Source organism: Solenopsis invicta, chromosome 5 (assembly GCF_016802725.1).
Source record: "Solenopsis invicta isolate M01_SB chromosome 5, UNIL_Sinv_3.0, whole genome shotgun sequence".
Taxonomy (NCBI): Eukaryota; Metazoa; Arthropoda; class Insecta; order Hymenoptera; family Formicidae; genus Solenopsis; species Solenopsis invicta.
The window spans coordinates 15,550,919-15,573,739 of NC_052668.1; the positions used below are offsets into that span (position 1 = coordinate 15,550,919).

The 22,821-nt window shown below is 36.8% G+C and overlaps 1 protein-coding gene across 4 annotated transcripts; it reads left to right on the forward strand.

The window, feature by feature from the left end:
* Positions 1 to 477: 477 nt before the first annotated feature.
* Positions 478 to 22,821, forward strand: LOC105198559 (coiled-coil domain-containing protein 170). 4 transcript variants are annotated; one of them, XM_026136825.2, is made up of 15 exons: positions 478 to 870; positions 11,122 to 11,217; positions 11,283 to 11,414; positions 11,596 to 11,784; positions 11,940 to 12,209; positions 12,629 to 12,773; positions 12,832 to 13,004; positions 13,246 to 13,446; positions 13,879 to 14,022; positions 14,141 to 14,215; positions 15,750 to 15,913; positions 16,509 to 16,617; positions 17,764 to 18,000; positions 20,470 to 20,639; positions 21,449 to 22,821. In XM_026136825.2, the coding sequence occupies exons 1-15, from the start codon at positions 757 to 759 to the stop codon at positions 21,588 to 21,590; spliced, it is 2,361 nt and encodes a 786-aa protein (XP_025992610.1). In that variant the 5' UTR covers positions 478 to 756; the 3' UTR covers positions 21,591 to 22,821. The 4 variants fall into 4 exon arrangements, with proteins under 4 accessions (XP_025992610.1, XP_011163608.1, XP_039305468.1 ...); XM_039449534.1 differs by lacking the exon at positions 478 to 870 and adding an exon at positions 7,460 to 8,323; XM_011165306.3 differs by lacking the exon at positions 14,141 to 14,215 and having other exon boundaries at positions 485 to 870.

Genomic DNA, 22,821 nt, shown 5'->3' on the forward strand with positions numbered 1-22,821 from the left:
TTCATATAAAACGATATTTTAAAAATTTTTCATATAAAAAATACGATATTTATTTTCGTATAAAAAGAATAATTTGGCTAAAGTATCTAAAATTTTAATTAGACACAGATTTCAAATAATTTTGTTGAACCACCAAGAGAATTACGTAAGATTTAAGCATGATGAACAATGCGGTAAAAAATTTTGATATTCTAGCAACCAGCTTGAGTGTCCTGCATTATTATTTTGATAGTTCAACAAAATTATTTCCAGATCTACAGCTAGTTAAATTTTTAGATACTTCAACAAAACCGTTCTGTGTGAAAAAAAAAATCAAGAGCACGTGGGACGGAATTTCGAAACGGCGCGGAATACGTATATGGATGTCGCGAGAGAAGAAAATCTCGGAAAAGAGACCACGAGTTGCGGTCTGCGATACGCGCGAATAGTCCACCCACGTTCTCCGCGAGAGCCGCGCACTTTACCGTGGGGGTGAAACCTCGGCGCGAAGGGAGCGCGCGGCACACGGTTGTTTTCTTCGGATCGATGGGCGATTTCGATCGGCCGGCCGCCATCGCGACGCAGCTCGACGTTTAACGGCACGACGCTCGGTACGGAGGCGCCTCGACGTCGGTGTCGCCGCCGCACGCCGGGCTGTTCGCGATCGTACGCGGGGGATGTCGCTCTCGCGGTGAGGCCGCGTCGCGTCTCTATTTTTCACCCCGCTCGCGAAATCCACGCCGTTCGCCGGACGTTTCCTTGGAGCGGGTGAGCTGGATGGCGTCCGATGAGGCCGAGACGCAGGAGGTGCGGGAGGCACGAGAGGCGCAGGAGGCGGCCGAGGAAGACCTGAGGATCTTCGAGACGCTCTGCATCTCCTCGCCGCTGAAGGTGGTCAATCGATGGCAACGCACCTCACCGCCCCTTCACACCTGTGACCACATCGGTCACGCTGCACGCATAATGCATTCGCGAAAAAGCACACGCACGCACGCCGTTGCATACACGCGGAAACGCATTGCTGTCGCACGCGCGTGCGACAAGAGTCATACGTAGATTACGCGCGGAGAAGCACGCGCGCAGAAAAATATCGTTTTCGTGCTAAGGAAAAGCGATTACTCAGTTCGCTGCTTTTAATCCTTAATTGTTGCACACGTCAGTAAAATATCATAACGATCACATGGGAATAAAAATAATCCCAACTAAATTTGAACGATTATCAAACTTAAAAAAAAAAAAAAAAAATTACTGAACATTCTTCGAATAGTGTTGTAAAATGTGAATTAATTTTATGTTACGTAGAAAGTTATTTTTCGCGCCGCCGTAGCGATCTTTGTAATCACGCGAATGCTGCGCCAACGAGATGTACGTAATGAGAGCAATAGTGTATAATTAAGGCTTATATTTAAGCTTTACATCGAGGCTTATGTAATTAAGGTCATCGTAATTGAGATCATGCCGCGCGATATCCTTTTATGTGTATAATAACTTGCGCACGTATTCCAATGCGCAGTGTAACAAGTTGCTATCTCTTGCTGCGAAATGTAGAGTAGGTACACAGAATCTCGCGAGCTTGGGCGAGGGGTTTGTAGATGCAACGTACCGTAAACTGCATCAATGGCTTATCGTCCTACCCCTACACCTACCTATACACGTGCACATGCACATACGCATTCACATGCTAATCGCATGTGCGGTCACGTGCATACCCGTATCGTCCGCCTCAAAGCCTCTCCATTGTATACATGCCAGTACGTATGTATATACGCGGCGCGTCCATCGAAGGGCAACAGATCGATAGCGAGAAACGCGCTTGATCGCCATATGATATTGATCACCACATAATTGATTTTAATTCTTTGATTGATTAGCCAATCCATTCAATTTTAGTTTGATCATCCGATCAGTTTTCGGCAAAGCTGAAGCTTTTCAAGTGAGTTTGGACACTGCCAAAAGACAATTTTTTTTTATTTTATAGATTTTCTTATTACGATAATAATAATTGTTCAATTATTAAGTTAAATTCATCTTTTTATTAATAAATCAAATATACTGAGTGAAAAAAAATACTAAATTTACATAAATATGTTTTTTTTATTGGTACTATTTAAATAACTTATTTATTTCAAACAGTAAAAATTATTTGTTTGTAGTAAATATATTACTGGCTTGATATAAAATAGTTATTTGAATGAAGTACTAACAACATATTTATTTAAATTTTATTCCTCTCAGTGTGAATAAACAAATATAACTCAAATGTTTTCGAAAAGCACACCATAATTAGTTTGAAAGTGTCGGACAATATCTCATTTGAGGAATACTAGGTCATTTGTAGTCGAAAAAAATTTACATAGTAGATGTGAGGAGACAGATTTAAGGAATACAAACGCGCGGTGTCTCGCGACGAAAAATCTCGCAGCTTTTCTCGCTTATCTCGGGATAAGGTTTTTACATCGTGACGTTTCTTCATGGCTGAAAAATGCGGGAAATGAAAGTCTTCTATCGTTCTAATGCGGGATAAAAAGTGCAGGATTTAGATTATGCAAATCTGCTACGTTGCCCAAATGCGCTTCCCACTTCCTTTCTAACGCACCTCGCTATTAGAATTATTCAAGTGTACAAAATTACAAAGATGCATAGCGAGATGCATTCCGATTATTATCATTGATTACAGATTGTTCATAAAATTTCATCAATAAATTAAATGTAAAGAAACGCAGTGACATCTAATGTTTTCTTTTTTTTAATCATTTAATTAATGTGGCATGAATTCGCTCTCTTAGCGAAACACGAATTGCGCGTCTTCAATATTTCTAGTCGAGAAGATTTCTAATCGATTGAGGAGCCTGCGTTCGATCGAGAATGTGGCGTATCTATCCCGAGTCTCGCGCCGCCGTCTAATTAGACAATTCGAATTGCACGCGGCATTCCGTCACGCTCGTAATTACCGCTCCCTTTCGCTCCCTCGTTCGACTCGCGCGAATCGCGAGCGGGTATCGACTCGCGCGTGAACAAGGGTCGCGTTGCCATAGCGTTGCAAGGGAATCGATTTCACCTGTCGCTCCGCTACCCCAGCGACGACCGCTCGCGCTGTCGCGTGCTTTCGAAGCCGATCTCAAGCCATCCGGCACGGTTGAAAAGAAGGGCCTCCGGCCCTTGTTCTATTCCAGCACGCGGTTGGAGGGAGAAGTCGCGTAGGATTCGCCAAATTCAGTTTTATCGATGTCCCGACATTTAATTCGACTCAAGTTTCTTTCTAACCCGTGCAAACACTTTGCTTTCCGAGAACATATGTTTCTTCCTTTCGAAAGAGTATTTTTAAATGAAATTTATCCTAGTTTAATACTTTCTCTAGTGTTTTATTTATAATGGCGCGAATGAGATAAATTAAAACGCATTTCATTTTCGCTTTCTCGTAATAAAAAACGACAAGCTCTCTCTCTCTTTCTTTTTTCTCTGTGCCTGTTATTATTATTAATAAAGTTATTTCGCTGTAATTAATTTACACGATAACTTAAGATTTATGAGTATGCATATATATGTGGTACTTCAACAAGATATAAATAATAAAATAATTTGTTAGACAATTTCAACAATTAGATGTACAAAAATGTGAATTATTTTCGTTATTTCTCGAGGCCCTAATTTTCCCGATAAATACATAGCTCTTTTTAAATCATCTATAAATATAATGATGTGCATGGTGAGTCTGGTAAAAAGTTTATTACGTTTTTCTCACAATGTTATAATATCTTTCTCTAGCCGCTCTCGAGAAAAATGTGATAAACTTTTACTCATCTTGTATAAAAATTACATTTATTTTATATGACCGGAAATAGATACGCATTTATTGAAAACTGGTTATTCTGATGCATTTTCTTTTTACTTATAATTACAATGAAAGAATCGATCAGTGCAACATTAATTATTGGCTATATTGATGCACCAATATTGTTACTCTAATTCCGCTGCAGCTTTTGACTTATGAGTATCAATTTCCGTAATAAATCTAGATGGTCTTCTCTTATTGTCTCTCTCAAACGTCCAATGCAATGCATAATGATTAAAATATGCAGTTGTATGTGAGAAAAATGTGCGCCTGCGTCGAAATAACTGAAAAAATTCATCTAAATAATAAAATAATATAATTCAATTTTTTTACGTAATGTAATTATGAAAGCCAGAGTTTTTCACATTTCGTTGTAATTCCATTATCATCCGTGAGATTTTACCTGTTTATGTAACGCGCGCAATGCGGAGTATATTTTTGCATACAAAAGTTCAGCTCACTTATTCTCGTAAAAAGAAAAACCTAATGCGAATGAATGTTCATCGGAAAAATGCAAAGAACGAGTAAATATAATCGCGCGCAGCGTTTATAGTGCAAATTTCTGTTTGCGTGTACACGGCACAGAACAAAATTTGATATCCGCCCTATCGTAGATATTAATGTATCGTCGTCACTGCAATATCATGGTGATCGAACACACGTTGATGCATCGTGCCAAAAATAGATGCGACTCGACCGTAGTATTAATGTTGAATGCAATGCCGTATTTTGACGGATAAAAAAAATCCCTGGACTTAAATACGTAAAAATTTGACTTTGTTACGTCTTTTGCAAATTTGAACAAAATATTATTATTGCTTTTACTGAATGTCTCTATATACCCAAAGAAAAGTAATATTTTAATTGATGAAATCGTTTCTTTAACTTGGTTTTTTTTTACATTGAAGTGAAGATATTTACGAGGAACATACAAATTTATTCGATTTCAAGAAATAATGTTATTAGTCTTTTTTAAAATGAATAAATTATTCATTCAAACTATTTGCTTAATTTAAACAAATAACAAATTTTTTAATTCAAAATACTAACAGAAATGTATAAATTAATTTATAATAGTTGTTCTGGTTTTAAAAATATACTTTTTTCATTAAAAAAAAAATATTTGCGCAACCAAATTATTTTTTTTTATTTTAACATAAGTAAAAATCAAAAAAATTTTTTTTAAATTAAAAAAACTTTTTTTAAAGCAGTGCACAAATTTCTTTGATTCAAACACATTTTTTTCATTTAAAGAAACTTTTCCTTAAGCGTAATACTACGCAATGTAATACTATTTTATTCGGCGCATTCTTAAATTTAGCAATAAAGTCCATTTAAATATTTCATAGACGTCATGAAATATGCACCGAGCTGTGCAAAAAATATTGCTGTTACGTACATACATTTTTTTATTTCTACTCTGAGCCTCTTGCTTTTAATGGACTGCAAAGCATACGAGACACACGCCGGACGTCAGCTTTTAACGGGGAAGATCTAAATTATTTTCACGGTATATTGTATTTCTCAATGCGCTCACGTACTCTCATTGCGATTTTATTGCGGTGTATTACAGCCGCGTGTGCGAAATCACGAGTTCGCGCGTTACCAGCGAAACGACGCTGCAGAAAAACCGTGTCTCCCTGGTGGCAAATTCACGATTTTTTTTTTTTTTTACATGAGTACGCGCACACGGAATCAGCCGTAATCCCGCGGCCGCTTCGAGGTAAACGCCGAGCGGTAAATAGGTCGCGCTCGCCGCGCGGTCGTTTCCCGCACGGCGTCCCGAGACTCGTTGGGATATTTATAGGCGACGGAGTATAATGGGTATTCAATATCGTCGGACTAAACCACTGTGGAAATTCACGGTATTCCGCGGGACGACGGAATACGCCCGCGCCGCTGCCAAAACCATGCTTGCCTCTCGACCGAAACTATTTTCGGGTCATGGAGAGATAACGATAACGATCCCATTCGCGCATTCGGCCGCGGTCGGCGACCTGTCGCGTAATTGAATCGCGAGATAATTGATGCGGCGCATGTAGGATCGCGGATCCTGATTTTAACCTGATACCCAGGAAGAGATAGCGCGTTGAATCAAATATATTCCTCTCTCCTGTACACGTCCCTTTCTCTCTCTCTTTCTCTCTCTCTTTCTCTCTTTCTCTCTGACCGCGCGATAGACGTTTCATCCCCTCGAGTGTAATGTTTGTGCAAAAGAGATTTTTCTTTTGGCGTTCCGCGCTGATGTGCAAGATAAGCAGTGCTGAAAGCTTTTTTTAATTAGCGAAGATTCGTCAGAAATGAAATAATTCATGAGAAGTCCGTTCCACTTACTCGCATTACACATGTATCTTTTCGCATCTTTATGCTCGCACTTCGTATTAGGTCGAAGTAGGCATTCAGGTTCGCAATGTGGAACCAACAGCGCGATACCATCGCGAAGTATCATTGTCATACGGTGACCCGTAAATTCGGGAAGCGTATTCCATTGTGTAGTATTCGGTTCCACGGTAACATTCTCGACCCAGTATCCGACGTATGATCACGAGACTAATTGTTTTGACACAGGATAGTGCCCGAAGTGTTTAATCTTAAGGTATTAAAACGTTTCTGTTTCTTTCTTTACTTTTTTAGTAGTGAAAAAATGTTTTAATTTTGAACGGCGTTTAGATTTAAAACATTAAAATGTTTAGGGCTGTTAATGATTTCAGTTTTTAACGTTTTAGGTCGGTAATTTAGTAATTTTCAATCTTTGATTGAAAGCTCAATTAATTATAGATTCATAGAAGTGTAATTAATTAGAATATGAATCCGTAATTAATTAGGCTTTCAATCAAAGATGAAAATTATTCATGCACTATGAATATTGGCCTAAAATATTCATAATTAAAATCTTTAATAGCTTTAAATGTTTTAGTGCTTAAAACCGTTTAAAACTACAATATTTTTCAGTATTAAAAAATAAAGACAGAAATAAAAACACTTTAAAGTCTATAAATCTGTAATTAATTACGCTTTTAGGTATTGAAAATTATTTAGAACTGTAAATACTGGCCTTAGAATTTTAAATTTAAGCATCGTTTAAAGCCAAAACATTTTTTAAGTATTTAAGAAATCGGTGATAATAACATTTAAATTGAAAAAGGGTTAATATACGGTTATAGCAAGATCTTAGCGTTGATAATAATGTTTCTTGTTTGTGATTTTACATATAATATTTTACTTCTTTCACATTTTCTCTGAAAGCATATAAATATTTTAAAATTAAATATTTTTTTTTGAGTGTACATACAGCAATTTTTAATCGCATTTTTGTTCACCGTAGTTTGCCGCAACAAAAAATTCAGAAAGCGCAATTTTACAATAGCATCTAAAAATTTTCTAGCTACAGATCAAAAAATACTTTTATATTGGACCATTAAAATACTTATGCTCAAGAAAAAGTATTTAAGTTTGAGATATTAAAATGTTTTCTTTTTCTTCTCATTAAATATTTAAAAATGTTTTAGTTTTAAAGTTTTAAGCGTATCAAATGAAAACATTGTTTAAAACTTCAACATTTTTAAGTATTTGAAATACGGAGACAAAAATAAAACTTTTTACTATTTTAAAATTAAATACTTTTTGATGTTTTGTTACAAATTTATTAAATATTGTAATTTTGTAGGGAAAACTCAATTAGAAATAAAAATTCTTATCAGTAGTATATTTCATGAAAAGTATGCTTTTGATTTGCAATAAAATAAATTTCCATCTTATGCTTCTGAACAGTTTTAATTTCATAATTGCATTTAATATTATTGTGCTACAATTTTACCACTTTTTACGTATATTTTCAGACTTAAGTAAAAATGAATAAAAACGCAGATAAAATAGAATCGGCGCTTTCTTGCAATTTTATTTAAATACATCTTTCAGTCTGACTTTGTAATTAACATGTAACTGAATTTTTTTAGTTCGCTTTTGATGGAAATACATTATTACAAGACATTTCATTTCCAATCAAATTTTCGCTGAAAAATTATAATATTTTGTAGCATAGAGTAGATCAATATCCAGACAATCGGTTTCGTGACTATAGATTTCGCGAAAACATAGATTTTCGCGTGAAGATGCAGATACACCTGGACGAGGCCGCGGGGGTCGCGAGGTCGTTCCCAGGGCAGCGTCGACGGCACGGATTCGGGTCACGTAATCCGCTGTCGTAGGCAGACGAAACTTCGCCATCGTAACCATGTCTGCGCCGCGCGCATCCGATTGCCCTGGAAATTGGCGACGGTAACAGCTACCTTCGACGCGCGCCCTCGTTCTCTCTCTCTTCTCTTCGCGCGACAGGAAACGCCATCCCGCGATTCGGCGACTATCACCCGGACATCGAGTGCGAACTCCGTTGAGTATTACTTGGACCAGGAACACGGGGCGCTTCGGGGGAATACGAAGCGCTCCCGCGCGCGATCGTGTAGCGGAAATTCCTGCGAGAACCTGCGATATGGATCCGACGGGCAAGACGAGGTAGAGTTGATCATGTTTTCGAGCAAGCCTTGTTACGTCGAGCGAGTCGCGTCGGCGAAATCGATTTCGATGTCGAGAATGATCGGCGAAACTACCCTTTACGGTAGAAATATTACATTTCCGACCGGATAAATTTATTTTTCCACAAAATTTCGAGTTATTTGTGACACTGACGTGCTTACAACGGCAATAATGCTATATATTTAATAACATTTATTTTAATAACGCTATCAGTATTAAAAATTAAATATATTGCATTAATAATTTATTAACAAAATTCTTAGATCAATTCACTTTCTAATAAAAAAGATTTTTAATTTAACATACGTAGAAAATATAAAAGATTATGCTTATTACGTAACTTGCTTTATACACGCAATTCAATCGGCTCTGAATACAATGTGTACCGTGTAATAGAGTGAATGCGTAATTAGTAAATTCCGTATGCATGAAGATGCTTCCATTTACAAAACTTCGCGGCGCGTTTATTCCAACGATGATCCTTTTCCGACTTTCGTTTGCGCGCTCGGAAATGAATCCGGGATGAAACAGTTATCACGAAGTTATATTACAGCGCGCTACCGTTTTCAGACTCGTAGATAAGATCGAGAAAGACAGGTGGAAAAAGAACGGACGTAAAAAGACCCGCTTTTTACACGTTAAGCCCTAAATCCGCTTATGATTGTAATTAACGGTGAAACGAATTCTCGTTTGGGCGAGCATTCGGATTTCATTTTGAATAGCGGGAGTGATTCGACGGGATATATTTAATTCCGCTCGGATCCCGCAACGAGTCGGATTTGTTAAAAAGTAATTAAACGCGTCGAATGCGGAAATCAGCATGAAAACGAGATAAAAGCGAGCGACTCCGCGTGATCGGTTACCGTCGCGAAATAATTAATTAGAACGGCGATAATTGGCGCCAAAGTCGTCATAAATATTTAACTGCATCGTTGTGCACTTAATAACAATAATTTGACCACCAGCCGTCTCATTTCGAATGACATGCGCACCGAACTTCCAACTTGGCTTAATGACGATTTAATCATCGTTTCGCGCCAAATCAGATATTTTGCTAGTTCCATAATTCGTATTAATCAATGTGTAAAATAACCGTTATTTTCTTGGCGAATTGCGTTAGAAAATAATTTCATACGATCACTCGAAGCCAACTAACGTAAGTCAATTTCGATTTCCAATATCGATCAGATTGCCAAAGAAGTAATCTAGCAATCTTCTTCCTGTAACACTTCTTGGAAAATCTCGTTACTGCATTTGAAAAAGGTGTAGATAAGCAAGATTAATTCTTATCAATGCATTAGAAGATTGCTTAGAAGTTTTGTAAAATTGAAGCATAACTTTTTTACGGTTACATGGATGATAATATGATAATCGATTTTTGTAATATAAAAATCAAATGTTAGTTAGAACTTTTAATCAAAGATATCAGTTGAGGAGTTCATTTTTAAATAATATTTTTCATTAGGCTGCCAATTTAATTCATGTAATGTTTCTTTTTATTTACAATGTAAAATCACGTAAGAAAGAAATTATGTGCCGAATGAATTCAAAGTTATGGTAAATCGTTATTTTTCAGTGAAAAGCGAAAAATCTGTAAATCTTCATATAAGCCATAAATTGAATAAACATCAAATTTGATCTTTTTTCGTCTAACTCATTATGATGTTAGGGAAAATTTTCATTTTTTTATTAAATATAAAATACCATACAAATTTTATATCAAGTAATGGATAAGTAAAACACATATTTTATTTTTTTAATAAAATTTTATTTCATTTTATTTTTAAACCAAATGAATGAAAACATAATAAAATATTTGTTTTACTTATCTATTATTTGGTATAAAATTTGTATGGAATATTTTATATTCCATAAAAATAAAATTTTTCTCTTGAATTCATTCGCACCTAATTCTTTTCCTATGTGATTCTACATTGCAAATACTATAAATAAAAAAAAAACAGTACATGAAGTAAAATTGAAAGCGGCTCAATGAAAAACGTTACTCGTCAGAAGATCACACATGCCGAAGAATGAAGTATTTTAATTTAATCGTAAGCGTTTTAAAGTAAACAATTCGAAATATAGCGTTCTAAAAATAGCCACCAACAAGCTAACTTATCCGCGTTGTGGCCGACATTCTACGATCCGGCAATTCTCCAGGCAGGCAGACATAATGGCCGAAGGGGGCATATCGAGCCGTCTTGTAAAGTTTCCGTCATACACACGTGGAAGCTCAAATGGGTGCCATTACGAGCCGCCGGTAGAGACGTCGGTACCTGCGGTACTCGTGAATCCTGCATTCTGCGAGAGAAAGGTCAGAACTTCAGAAGCCGCGGGAAGACCGCCGCTAATCTATTCCCGGCTTAAACGAGCGCTCCGGCATTAAAGCCCTCCGCCTCGCGAGGAAGCTTTGGAAAATAAAATGACTTTCTTTACGAGAGGATCTCCTCGCCTGCGGTGAAACTCAACGAGAGTACCGTATACGTCGCACGGCGCACGATGAAACCGATAATTTATAACAATTGTTACTTTAATTTTTGCGTAAGGTGCAACTATAAACCGGGAGATTCATAAAATCAATGAAATAGAAATAAATGAAGTAAACGCGTCCGTTTCCGGATGACTCGCATATTTTTGCGAGATTACTTAATTATTGAACGTAGATTTGGACATAAAAATGAATATAATTTAACACATCTCACGATGTTTTCACTTTTCAAAGGATAATATCCTTTAAACATTTTGCCTTTGAACAATCTAATATCTTGTTTCAGGTGGACCCAGACGACGCTATGACTCACGATCTAACGACCACTTTGAGGAGCGAGCTGGCGGCTCTTGAATACAAGAGGGACAGGCTTATGTCTGAGGTAAATCGATTATTTCACCGCTTTGATAATCGGCCGCGTTAGTAATCAATTCGGCCTCTATTTAGCTGCAGGAAATGAAAAGCGCTGTGAGATCGCGGGACCAGAGGGTCGTGGAGCTACAGGTAGAAGCGGATCAACTTCGCGAACAGGCAGCCAGGCAGAATGCCGTCATCTCCAGTCTCAAGAAGCGCATTCAGGTTAATTTGCTTCCGTAACAAGCGAACGATTAAAGAGCCCCTCCGATAATGAGCGGCGAGATAAATTCATTTCTTCTCGCTCGTTCTGCCTTTCGTTGAAAAGATCGCGAAACACGCGGAATCTATAGTCAATGAATGGCAGGCAGTACATACATCTTGTAGAATTCAATAACGATTTCAGGAGTTGGAGGAGAGGGAGAGAAATCTGTATGCGAGCCAGGGGCGGAATGAGATCACGATACAGGGTCTGCAGCGTGACGTAAAGTATCACGAGGAAAAGGTCAGGGAGTACGACAAGAAAATTCGACAATCGGAGCACAATATATCCGAGGAGATTCAATTGAAGGAACGGGCACGTCTGAATCTGCAGGTGCCGTATGTTTCAGCGTGCAGCGCTCGATCGCGCCACTCGACACGCTGTCGACATCCTCCACATTTATTCCTCGCAGAAAAATCGTATCAATTTTTCTATTCCCCCCGTATATTCAAACCGCACTTTCGATATCTTACACCCGTTTTTGACAGGATTTCGTGCGGAGGTTGGCACATGCATTGAATGTCGAGTACTGCGAGGCGGCACATCACAGTCCGGAGATGGTGATTCACAAGGCCGAAGAGCTCGTGCAAGAGGTGAACCGCTTGCGGACGAAGAGCACAAACGCCGAGACGCAGTTGACGGGCGTCGAGGTGGACTTTAGAACCTGCAGGGACGCCCTTGATCGCGCGACCACGGAAAAGGAGCAGTTGCAGAGACAAATATCCGTTCAGCTAGTCGATATTGATCGTTTGCGTCAGGTATGTTTGAGAATTTGTTTTTGAAACTTGAATGAACATCCTTATTCTAATCATGTCAAAAATTGAGCTATTACCAAAAATTATGCACGAAAAATTCTTTTCTTAAAATTTATCTTCAAAGTTGTAAAATTTCGAAAAATTTTGTTATATTTTTAGTAGAATTTTAGTAAAATAAAATTTTATTAAAACTATTCTATAATACACTATAAAATACTATAAAGTAATTGGACTAAAATTTTATTATGCCATACTAATTGTACTGGTCATATCGTCTCACGACTATACTACGATTTCCATGAACAATCAATTCTAAGAAAAACTTCTCTCTATGTGGATACAACTATTTATTACTTTAATTATTTCGAATGATCCATGAAGTAATTACATTGTATCATTAATTGCTTATCGCGTTATTCCAGGAGAAGGAGTGCCTGGAAATGCAATACAGGGTCGCCGAGAAGGATATGAACGATCTGAGAGACAAGCTCGTCAACGCGAATAGAAGCTTAACCAGCGCAACGGGGAACATATCCAATCAGGAGGCGCTGATCTGTCAATTACGAGGTAAACCACCGGATCGATTCAACCTCGTACCCTTTTGTAACCCGTGTCGCTCTTGCAGAGGATCTGAAGGCCCGCGAGGAAAAGACGCAACGCGTGCAAAATGAATTGCGTCACCTGCTAGAGTCGGTCGCGATCCTCGTCAGCACACCGAGCCGATTCGTAGAGTCCCACGAGAACGCGATCAAAGATCGCATTCGAGAAATTCTGGCAGACAATAAGGATCAATCGCTGGTAGCTACCGAAAACGGCAATTTTATGCTGTTGCTTTGCAAAAAATCGAATTTTTTTATACATACAAATAACTCTTTTTTACTTTAAATTTTTTACACATAAATGTATCAAGAATTTTATCGAAATTCGATGAAACACTTCGCGTCGGAATTTTCGGTTTTGGTGTTTTTTGTTTTTTTTTCTTTTAAGCTACATGATATCGCGAAGCTCATAAAGCTGCGAACGCATACTTTTCTCGCAGAAAATACAAAGCCTTCGAGAAAAGGTGAATACGGCGACGGAGTCGACGAATCGGCAGAGCGAGTTGGTCGAGTCCACGATGATGAAGGTACGCAGTTTGGAGGAGGAACGCGCCGCTCTAGAAGCTAAAATACACAAACTCGAATCCGAACTCGCAAGCAGCGATCTCTCAAGAGAGTCTTTACGCAGAGACAAGCAGACGGTAATTTCAAACGCTTCTATCTCTTGGAAATGTTAAAGCAATCTTGACACGTAGAATAGCAAACGAGAATCTAAAGGCATTATTGAATTAACTTATCCTGTATTTGTTCAAATTAAAATAATAAATCTTGATTTAAAGAAGCAATCTCAAACAAAAAAATTTTAACAATAATTCAGAAATTTCTAATTTGAATTTCTAGTGTTACAAATTTCTAATTTTTAAAAGCTATTTATTTCACCCTCTAAATTTGAATCAGTAGAATCTTGTTGACTCGCACTGCTATACGTATAACTGCGATCATTAGTGACTATTCATTATCTTTTAAGTGATTCCGATTTAGATTCTAGCGATTCTAATCTAGCGGTGACGTCTACTGTTTATTTCTCAAGAAGAAACCGATTCTTAAGCGGATCTAATCATGAATTTTTGCAGTTCATAACCTTTCTGGATCGGCTGAGTAAGGCGATGCAAATGGACGAGATCTCCCAAGAGATCGGGCTCGATCTTCAAACCGAGTCGCTGTTGGTGCGGGCCGAGCAGCTGGCCAGGTTGGAGACCGACAAGCTGGTCGACAAGGTAAAGGGCACGATCTATATTACATATTTTCCGATGCCACTGTCACGTTGCTAACTTCTTCTCCTTTGTTCTGTGTTTCTTTGTCGTGCAAATCGTGTGTGCTTACCGCACGTCGCAGTATTTGTGCTGCAGCTACACGACCCTACCGAGGATTCGGCGCGAGCGATCGTTCGAGCTTCCCTGTCTCAAAGAAGTAAGCCCTCGGCGCGAGCAAAGCGTCTTAGAGAGAAACTTCGCAGAATTTTCAAACATTCTCTTCGTAGACATTTATTTCGTTCCACCATCGTGGAGTATCCTTAACGTAGAGAGAGGCGCTTTTCATCCCTTCCTCGTCTTCCCCTCTCATCCCGCCCAGATTTTCCGATATATTTTGCGACTGAATCGGACGTTGATCGAGCTTTGCTCGCGACGTAATTGTTACTCCAAATTGACAGTTTATCGGAAATACCGCGTAATGAAGTTCCATTTAATGCAGCATCTACGATGGTGTTCATGGCGCGTCGATATTGCGGTCGCTCTTTCAAACGTAAAACTGGTCCGCGGTGAACTAACTTTTAATTAAATAACCTCCGATAACATGTCAGTGAAAACAGGATTTTTCCTTTGACAGGACGCTCCCTCATTTCGTGAAAAATAAATTCGTTTTCTATAGCATATTTAATGGGATATAGGGAAGAGTTAAATGCGTACTGGTCCACTAAATCGTGCCTCATCAATATTTTATGTTTTTCACTTAATATAAACAATATGTAATGAGAAAAATATAAAATAAATAATACAGACAAAAATTGAATAAATTACACAAATTACTTGCGTGTTAACAATATTTAAAAAATCAGATACAACTGAAATTAATTTTTGATTATGTACCGGATAAGAATCATGCATTTTTATATAAAAAAAGGTGTATTGTAAAATATTTGACATTCATTCTGTGTATATGTTTGAAATTATTATAAAAATTAAATTGATATTTTTATAAAATCCATCAAGTTTCCTAAATCATACTATTACATATTTTATTATAATAAAATAATATTAACATCAAATTGATAAGTGATAATAATGAAATTAATAATTGATATGAATAAAAATACTTCAATTACAAAAATAAATTCACACCAGTTCTACCCGACGTCATCTTTTTATTATCGTTATTTATTAATTATTAAATATTTAATCCCTTTTTTCACAATAAATTATTCATAAAATAAATATTAGTTAATAATTCCTTATACTTTTAATTACTTTAATTCATAAATTCGATACTTTCAAAGAAGATTTATTATCTAGAAGATCCAGTACGATTTAAGCGATCGGTTGTCTTCCTTTCGTATCTTTTGCAGCATGTTGCAAATTATGATAAATTAGTTCGCTTTTGGTTAAACATCTGCAATATCTAAAATATCGAGATTTAATTTCCAACGTTTATTTACGTACAAATCAGTATCAAATGAGTGGAGAGTCGTAACTCTCTCCTACAATAGAAATATCGTCGCAAATATCGCATGAATGAATCACTGTTACTTTAGTTTAGTTCATTCGTCATGCTTCAAACCTTGCGTGCTATCACCCAAACTCAAATTAATAATTGCATGAGGAGTTAGATGAAGTTCAATGTTTGTGCGTTCTATATGGATGCGTATTTGCATATTGTGCCACTTCTGGGAAATACCTTTGCCGCAAAGGACACGACAAATGTGGTTTTCTTTTTCTCTGTCTCGCAGACTTCCGTGGTTTATCAGCTACAGCGTCGCGTCCGAACCCTGCGGGAGCAATTGCAGCGCAGAGACCTGCATCTGGATCTTCTACGCAGGAAGCTATCTCTGCAGGAGGATAGCGTGAGAATGAAGTCGCTATTGCAGAGCGAGCGCGACGAGGCGAATATACGGTTTGTTTTAGAACAGCTTGAGGCTGATTGCAACAAAATTTTAAACAAACTTTGAACTTGCTCGTCGCAATGTATAATTTATAAAAAAAATGTCATTTGCTCGGAATGTAATTGCGCTTTCTCTCTCATACATCACGCGAAAGTTTATATAAATTATCACAAATGATGCTCGCGAAGACCATCCATGTTGAACAATAATTAAGAGACTATTACCAGTGCTGTGATAATTAATTTATGTTACAACTCCAACCGTTATCATCTACCACGTAACATTACCGAGGAAACAATACCTGCCGACTAGTTGCTCGATGAGAGATATATAGAGTCGCGGTTTATTGGAAAATTTAATCGGCCGACAGTGTGGCTTCGTGCATCGATGCGGCATTATTTTTTCCACGCTATAATCGCCGGCGGTTATCTATAATTTCTGACATTGGTTCGCGGTTTAGTCTAAATGCGTTGAATGCAACTCACCACATTTGTCGCCATATAATAGGCAGCTATTATGCATCGCTTGTCTTAATGCCGGACAAATGCCTTGAATTGAAAAAAAAAAAGGGAAAAGACATGAGCGACTTTCCTTCCTTTATTTCAGCGCAAAAAAGCTGGCGAAACAGATTGAGCGACTTCAGGTCCAATTGTCGGAGGAAAAGACACGGAATCGGGAGTTGAGCGCACAATTGACGGAAGCCGCAGATTATAAGGCATGTAATTTTATAAATCCGTCCTTTCTAACATAATAATAAACTCGAATGCTTTAAGGAATGCACGTAGAACATAGTGCGTGCAATAATTTCGTCACAGTCATATACAATTACGAAACTAATTATCCGAGTATTCAGGAGAATTTATTTTATATGTTACAAATTTATCAAATATTATAATTATTTAGGGAGAACTAGATTGAAAGTGAAAACCCTTGTCAATGATACATTTTGAAAGCAAATCTGCGTTTAAACTAAAAAAAATTATTCTGGCCTGTTAATAAAATAAAATTAAAAAATATATTTAAATGAAATTGCAACAAAGCTCCGATTCCATTTTATCTCTTTTTTATCTTTTGTTACGTGAGTAAAAATGTGTGTAAAAAAAAGATGATAAAATTATAGCAGGAGAATATTCAATTGACAAAATAATCTTATTACATACAGTCACAAAACTAATTATTCGGAAGATGGGAATTCATTTTATGCTACACGTCAAAAGCATGCTGGAAATGCATTACTAGCAAGGGTTTTCACTTCAAGTTTTTTTTTCTAAAAAAATTATATTTGGTGAATTCTTAGCAAAAATAAACTTCTGTGTCTTTGGATGATCGCACTAAAAAAAATTAAATTTCAATAATTATTTGTTTATATATTTGCAAGAAAATATTTACTAAATATAAATATATATTCATTTAGTAAAAGGACAACTAATTAAATTTAATTATCAGTTTTCTTTAATTAACTAAATAATTACGTACTCCAAGTAAATATTTTTTTGCAAATATACAAACAAATATTTATTGAAATTTAGTAATTTTTTTCAGTGTAGCTTTGTGACTGTATAGTTATCAACAAATATGTTGGCTGCACTAAATGTTGATGCATTCATAAACTTTATTGCATGTTCCATGATTTGATTCACTTTTAATGAAAAAAATGAGTATTTTTTAAAACTAATTTAATCTATCCAGGCTTTTAAAAAGCCTCGTTAAATCGATTTTACGCTCGTGAACGAAGTAGCGTACGCCGGGAAAACAAAATTTCCGAACGAATTCTCTTCCTAAAACCGTGCGAGAAAGCTTTCATAATCTGCAACTATCGATCAAATATTTTAACCCACTTTACGACATTTTCCGCGAGCAGATAGCTGCGCTGGAACGCAGCCGGAAGATAGAGGAGCTACAGAAGCGTCTCGTCGAGAGTGAGATGCTGAGGACGCGTTACAACAGGAAGTTGACGATGGCGAAGGAGCAGATGAGGACCGCCGCGGAGACGGCCGATCAGGAGAGATCGATAAACGACCATACCTTGCAGCTTCACCGCGACGAATTGGCTCAGGTCAAGCAAAATCTCTCCGAGGTCACGAGGAGAGAATCCCAGGTGAGATGCATTATTACTTTTGTACGTGTCAAATATCGCACGCGCTATTCCATCTAGCACGTTTACGACTATCTATGCGTCCGCGGTGACGTTCCATCAGCGAAGCGAAATGAAATGAGAGACATAAAATATATAAAATGCATGTACAAATAAATATAAAATAAAATAAATCCGTTGGCCGAATGAATGCCGAATAAATGAGTTGTGTCATTAATATCGACGAATCGGCGTCGCGTGACGTTTCTTTTGTTCGCCGAAAAACGCGAAAGGCAAAATCCGCGTCTCAATTGCCGGATTGTATATTCGGCACACGCGTATTGGTACTCACGTAATTCTGATTTATGATCGGCCGTGTGCACGAATGCGGATTTGCGAGCGATTAAATTACGCAAAAGAAGTTGCTGTCGAAACGGACCATGGAGCTCCGTTGCGCAGACAAACTGCTTCAATGCATTACATATGTATTTCATGCGAATCTCCATTTTCTAAAGCCTACGTAAGTCTCCTTCGAACGACACACATTTTCTCTCGGGATGAAGGAAAATGCACAGAATTATATAAATTCTTCGTAGAAAGAAGCCCATTAGAGAAGAAGCTATTTATAATAAATTCACCTTACGCGTATTATCCACCGGAAGTCGTCTCGCCGTAATCCACAGAACAGAGTTCAAAACACTCTTGATCTCTTATTAAAGCGGTAAGCGCCCTTGCAGCAGAGCTTATTCTTAATACTCCGCCGAAAGAGGCTCGTTAATTCATTGTGGCAATCTCAATGGCTCGCGACTGCTCGTGTAATTGCGCTCTCTCTCTCTCTCTCTCTCTCTCTCTCTTTCGTCGGGCGCGTAACGCTCGTTCGGAACGATTTCGAGTTGACTCTGCATCGTAGTAATTCGAGACACGTTCGCGCGTCGCCGTGCTGTAAAGCGGATAGCTCCTTCGACTTAAACCCGCGCCGCGCGGCGTACGCCGTGAAAGGACTGTAAATCTTGCATGCGATTTCGCGAGGCTTTATCCCGACGTCGCTGCCGTAACTTCGCTTTCCGAAGCGTCGCGGAACTTTGATTTAGTTCGAACAAGCGAACATTAATTATAATAAATTATACGTAAGGCACTTGAGTCTTAATACCCTCGCTGCATCTGTCACATCTGCTATAAATAGCGTTTTGAACTTCAAAAAAAAAAAACATAAATAGGAAAAGAGAGAAATGGAAGGAAAAATATCATTATTTGAGTGGAAAAGTTTTGAAAGTATTCTAATGTATAAAATTGCAAATTTTATATTAGACGAGGCATTAATATTGCGAATTTTTTGTGAAAAAACGGAAAGGAATAGATAAATCGTGTTTACTTCGTTGTAAAAATATTACATTTCTCTATTTGACATTTAAATTTTATTAAAAAGTAGTACAATATAAAATGGCGTCGTTGCTACGTTCAAATTACGTTTCCAATAACTTGTGACCGTTATATTTCAAAAACAGTTTTGAAAATTTGCAATTTTATACATTTTTCCCAGACTCTAAAAATTAATGCTTGGCGTAAAATTTTTTGTAACAATGATTAGTTTTTGTCATAGTCAAAAGTAAAAAATTTAAAGTGAAAAATAGCTATGTTGAAACTTTGACCAGCTCCCATTTTGTTCAAACGCAATATTTTAAAAAAACAGCCGTGTCAAGCACTAAATTTATGTTTCAACTTTATAAAGTTTGTGCTATTTTGCTTCCCGATGAGTCCTGTGGGAGCAGCAGTGGTCACCGTTAGCGACATTTTTTAGAAACGTGATTTAGGAAAACTTGAACAGCGACGTTCTTTTATATGATCTTTTAAAATAAAATTTAAATATTAAACAGAGAAAGATATAATCATTACAATAAAATAAAAACAAGTTTTCTATCTCTTTCCATTTATTTACAAAAAATTCGTGAAATTGGGTCTTGTTTTGACCCAACACTGTTAAAAATGTCATGAAACTCAATATATTTTTAACTTACACATTAAATTTAATGTACATTAAAATTTAATGTGTTTATAAGTATGTATTTATGAAAAGCATGTACATAAAATTCAGTGAACTTTCAACAACATAAAATTTACATTAAATGCACATTAAATGTTTTTAATACGAGTATGTACCTGCTTGAAATTGGCTTCCGTTACATTACATTAAATTCTGCTACCAATTTTTAATAGTGTAGGTGTAGCCCTCTTAATGCAACGAATATTAAAATGATTAAATCAACAAAAATAACTAAAGTCCATGCATAATATAAAATATTTTACACGAAATCTTTTTACATAACAAGAAATAATTTACGAAAAAGTATTCTATAAAATCAAAATGCCTACATTTTGCTTACACGCTTAAAAACTATTACATTCGCAAAATTTGTGACGGAGAAATTAATTCTAGAGCGAGTATGAACTATACGAGCATGATTCATTTCGCAAATTGCTCATTTCCTGTTTCAGCTTCAGAGCTTCCGCGTCTCCGTAGCGAAGCTATTGTCGGAGCCAATCTGCACGCCCGATTATGAGATCATTTCGCGGCTGCAGAAAATGGTCGCGGCTCATCGAGACTTTACGATGCTCTCCCGCCGATATGACGAACCTTTGGAAACGAGTCCCTCGAGATGCACCAGGTAATAGTTAGATAAGAGCAAATTTCACCTACATATTATCTTATACAAAAAAATAGTACTAAACATTATCAAATTAAAAATAATATTCCATTTAACAATCATTGTTTCATATATAAATAAGAAATTACATCCTTGCTCATATGAAACATTGATAATCTTGCTTATAATTGAATATAATTCAATCTTTTTTTTAGAAGAATTTAATAATCTTAGCAAATTTTAGAAAATTATATTTGTTTTTTCAATCCATTATTATTGTTAAATAATGAGAATATATATTTTTCTTGATAGAACTATAAAGTTTCTTCATATACCAGTTTCTTCATATAAATAAATAATTATGTCTAGTTAACGCTTTATAATCTCAGTTCAATATTTAACATTTCTAAAGATAGATTTATTTTCAAAACAAGGATTCTTTTTTCTTATGTAACGTGTAATCTTCTTTAAAAATAAAAATTAAATTATTGACAGAAATTTGCACTTGTACAATGAGAGAAAAAATTGTTAATTTAACTAAATTTTTAAATTTGATTAAATTTATTCAATTCAAGTATTTATGTATTTAATTTAAGTATATAAATGAGCGGAAATTTAAGTATTTTAGTATTGTATTTAAGTCAAATAAATAAATAATTGAATTGAACAAAATTTAATTGACAATGAGTTGGAAAATTTAGTCAAGTTTATTTTTTTCTCAGTGTACAAATTATATGTTACGTTATTTGTTGTTCTCTTACATTTCGGGTTTAACTGTATTTTGCGTTATTCTTATATTTCACGTTATATCTCGTATCTTCCCGTTATAGCATTCATCCGGTCCATCCGCCGAGATCGCCCGGTTCACGTTGCACACGTTACGAGGACAGCGGTTTCGCGGACCCGCCCGATCTCCATGACATCGACGACGATTACAACAAGAGACCAGTGAGAAGCAGCCTTCTTCCGTGACACCGGCCAAAGTTCAAGTTTTAAGCATTCCCGAGGGATGACGTTATACGGTCTCTGCTTTCAAGCCACCTGACCAAATGGGGATCTCAAATTTCCGATCTCACGTAGCCGAATGATGGCGCGGATGGGAAAACCGTTCCTCGCACACGTGTCGTAAAGCGTTACGTTTATTCCGCGTAAACGAGCGATTTTTACGAGATGGAGAGGACCATCTGTTTATCGACCGTCGTTGCTTTACGAATTAGACAGCGAGCGAGCCACGAGATCGCTCGCACGTCGATCGAGCATTCTCGATGGCTTGCCCCGGCATCAATTTCAATGGAGTAAGCATTAAGAAATATCGAGCCATCGATCCGTGCTATTACGAGCGAATGGAAGAGGAAATCGATCCGACGCGTTCGCATGAAATCGCAATTTCGAGCTAATTATTAATCGGCGGGCGTGAGAAATTCCTAACGGATCGTGTGGAAATGCGATACCTGAACGTGTACAGCGTTGGCTAATGGAAATCGTCGAAAGTGTTCAGTGAAAATTACGCGACTTGATTGTTCGCGTAGCTCTAGCTTAAGGTCATTTATTATTTCGGAAATATTTACGAGCCGGCCGCGTGGTGCGGACTTTGATTTATATACGCGAATAAAATAGCTATTACACACATATATATATATATATATATATATATATATATATGTATGTATACATATATTTCGCTCCTGAAAAAATCGCCTGGATGTGCCACTTGAAGCAAGAGAATCATTAATATGTATCAAGAATGAAACCGTATCGAATGGGATTAGTCAAGCGTGCGAACCATGTGCAAATGATGTCATGTGCAGTGAAATAATGAAGACTTTCAGTTTGTAAAGATGCCAGTTTGCGAAGAAATTGTGAGAGTAATGTTTGGAATACGAATTAAAGACTGACTTAATAAGATCTTTCTTTGTAAAAAAAAAAAATTGTAGCGTCTCATTTTTCTTTCTTTATCTTCATTCCTGCGCAATGAAAACGCATCTTAAATAATCTTACATTATTACGTGATATATACATCAAAAATCTGTGTGTCTACTTTAATAAAGATACACGCACAAGTGTTCATAAAATTTTCTATGAAGGTACAGAAGACCCTAGTTTTATTTAATCTAGATTAATTTAGTTTATTGCAATATGATCTTTTTTGTTAACTCGTATGTCAATAAAATTTGTTTTTTAAATAAACATTATTCAACGTCGA

Excerpts from the sequence above, each read along its gene's own strand:
- LOC105198559 (XM_026136825.2), top strand. The coding sequence starts at position 757 with ATGGCGTCCGATGAGGCCGAGACGCAGGAGGTGCGGGAGGCACGAGAG. Across the intron at positions 871-11,121 it reads GCATCTCCTCGCCGCTGAAG|GTGGACCCAGACGACGCTAT; the intron begins GTGGTCAATCGA and ends ATCTTGTTTCAG. Across the intron at positions 11,218-11,282 it reads GGGACAGGCTTATGTCTGAG|CTGCAGGAAATGAAAAGCGC; the intron begins GTAAATCGATTA and ends GCCTCTATTTAG.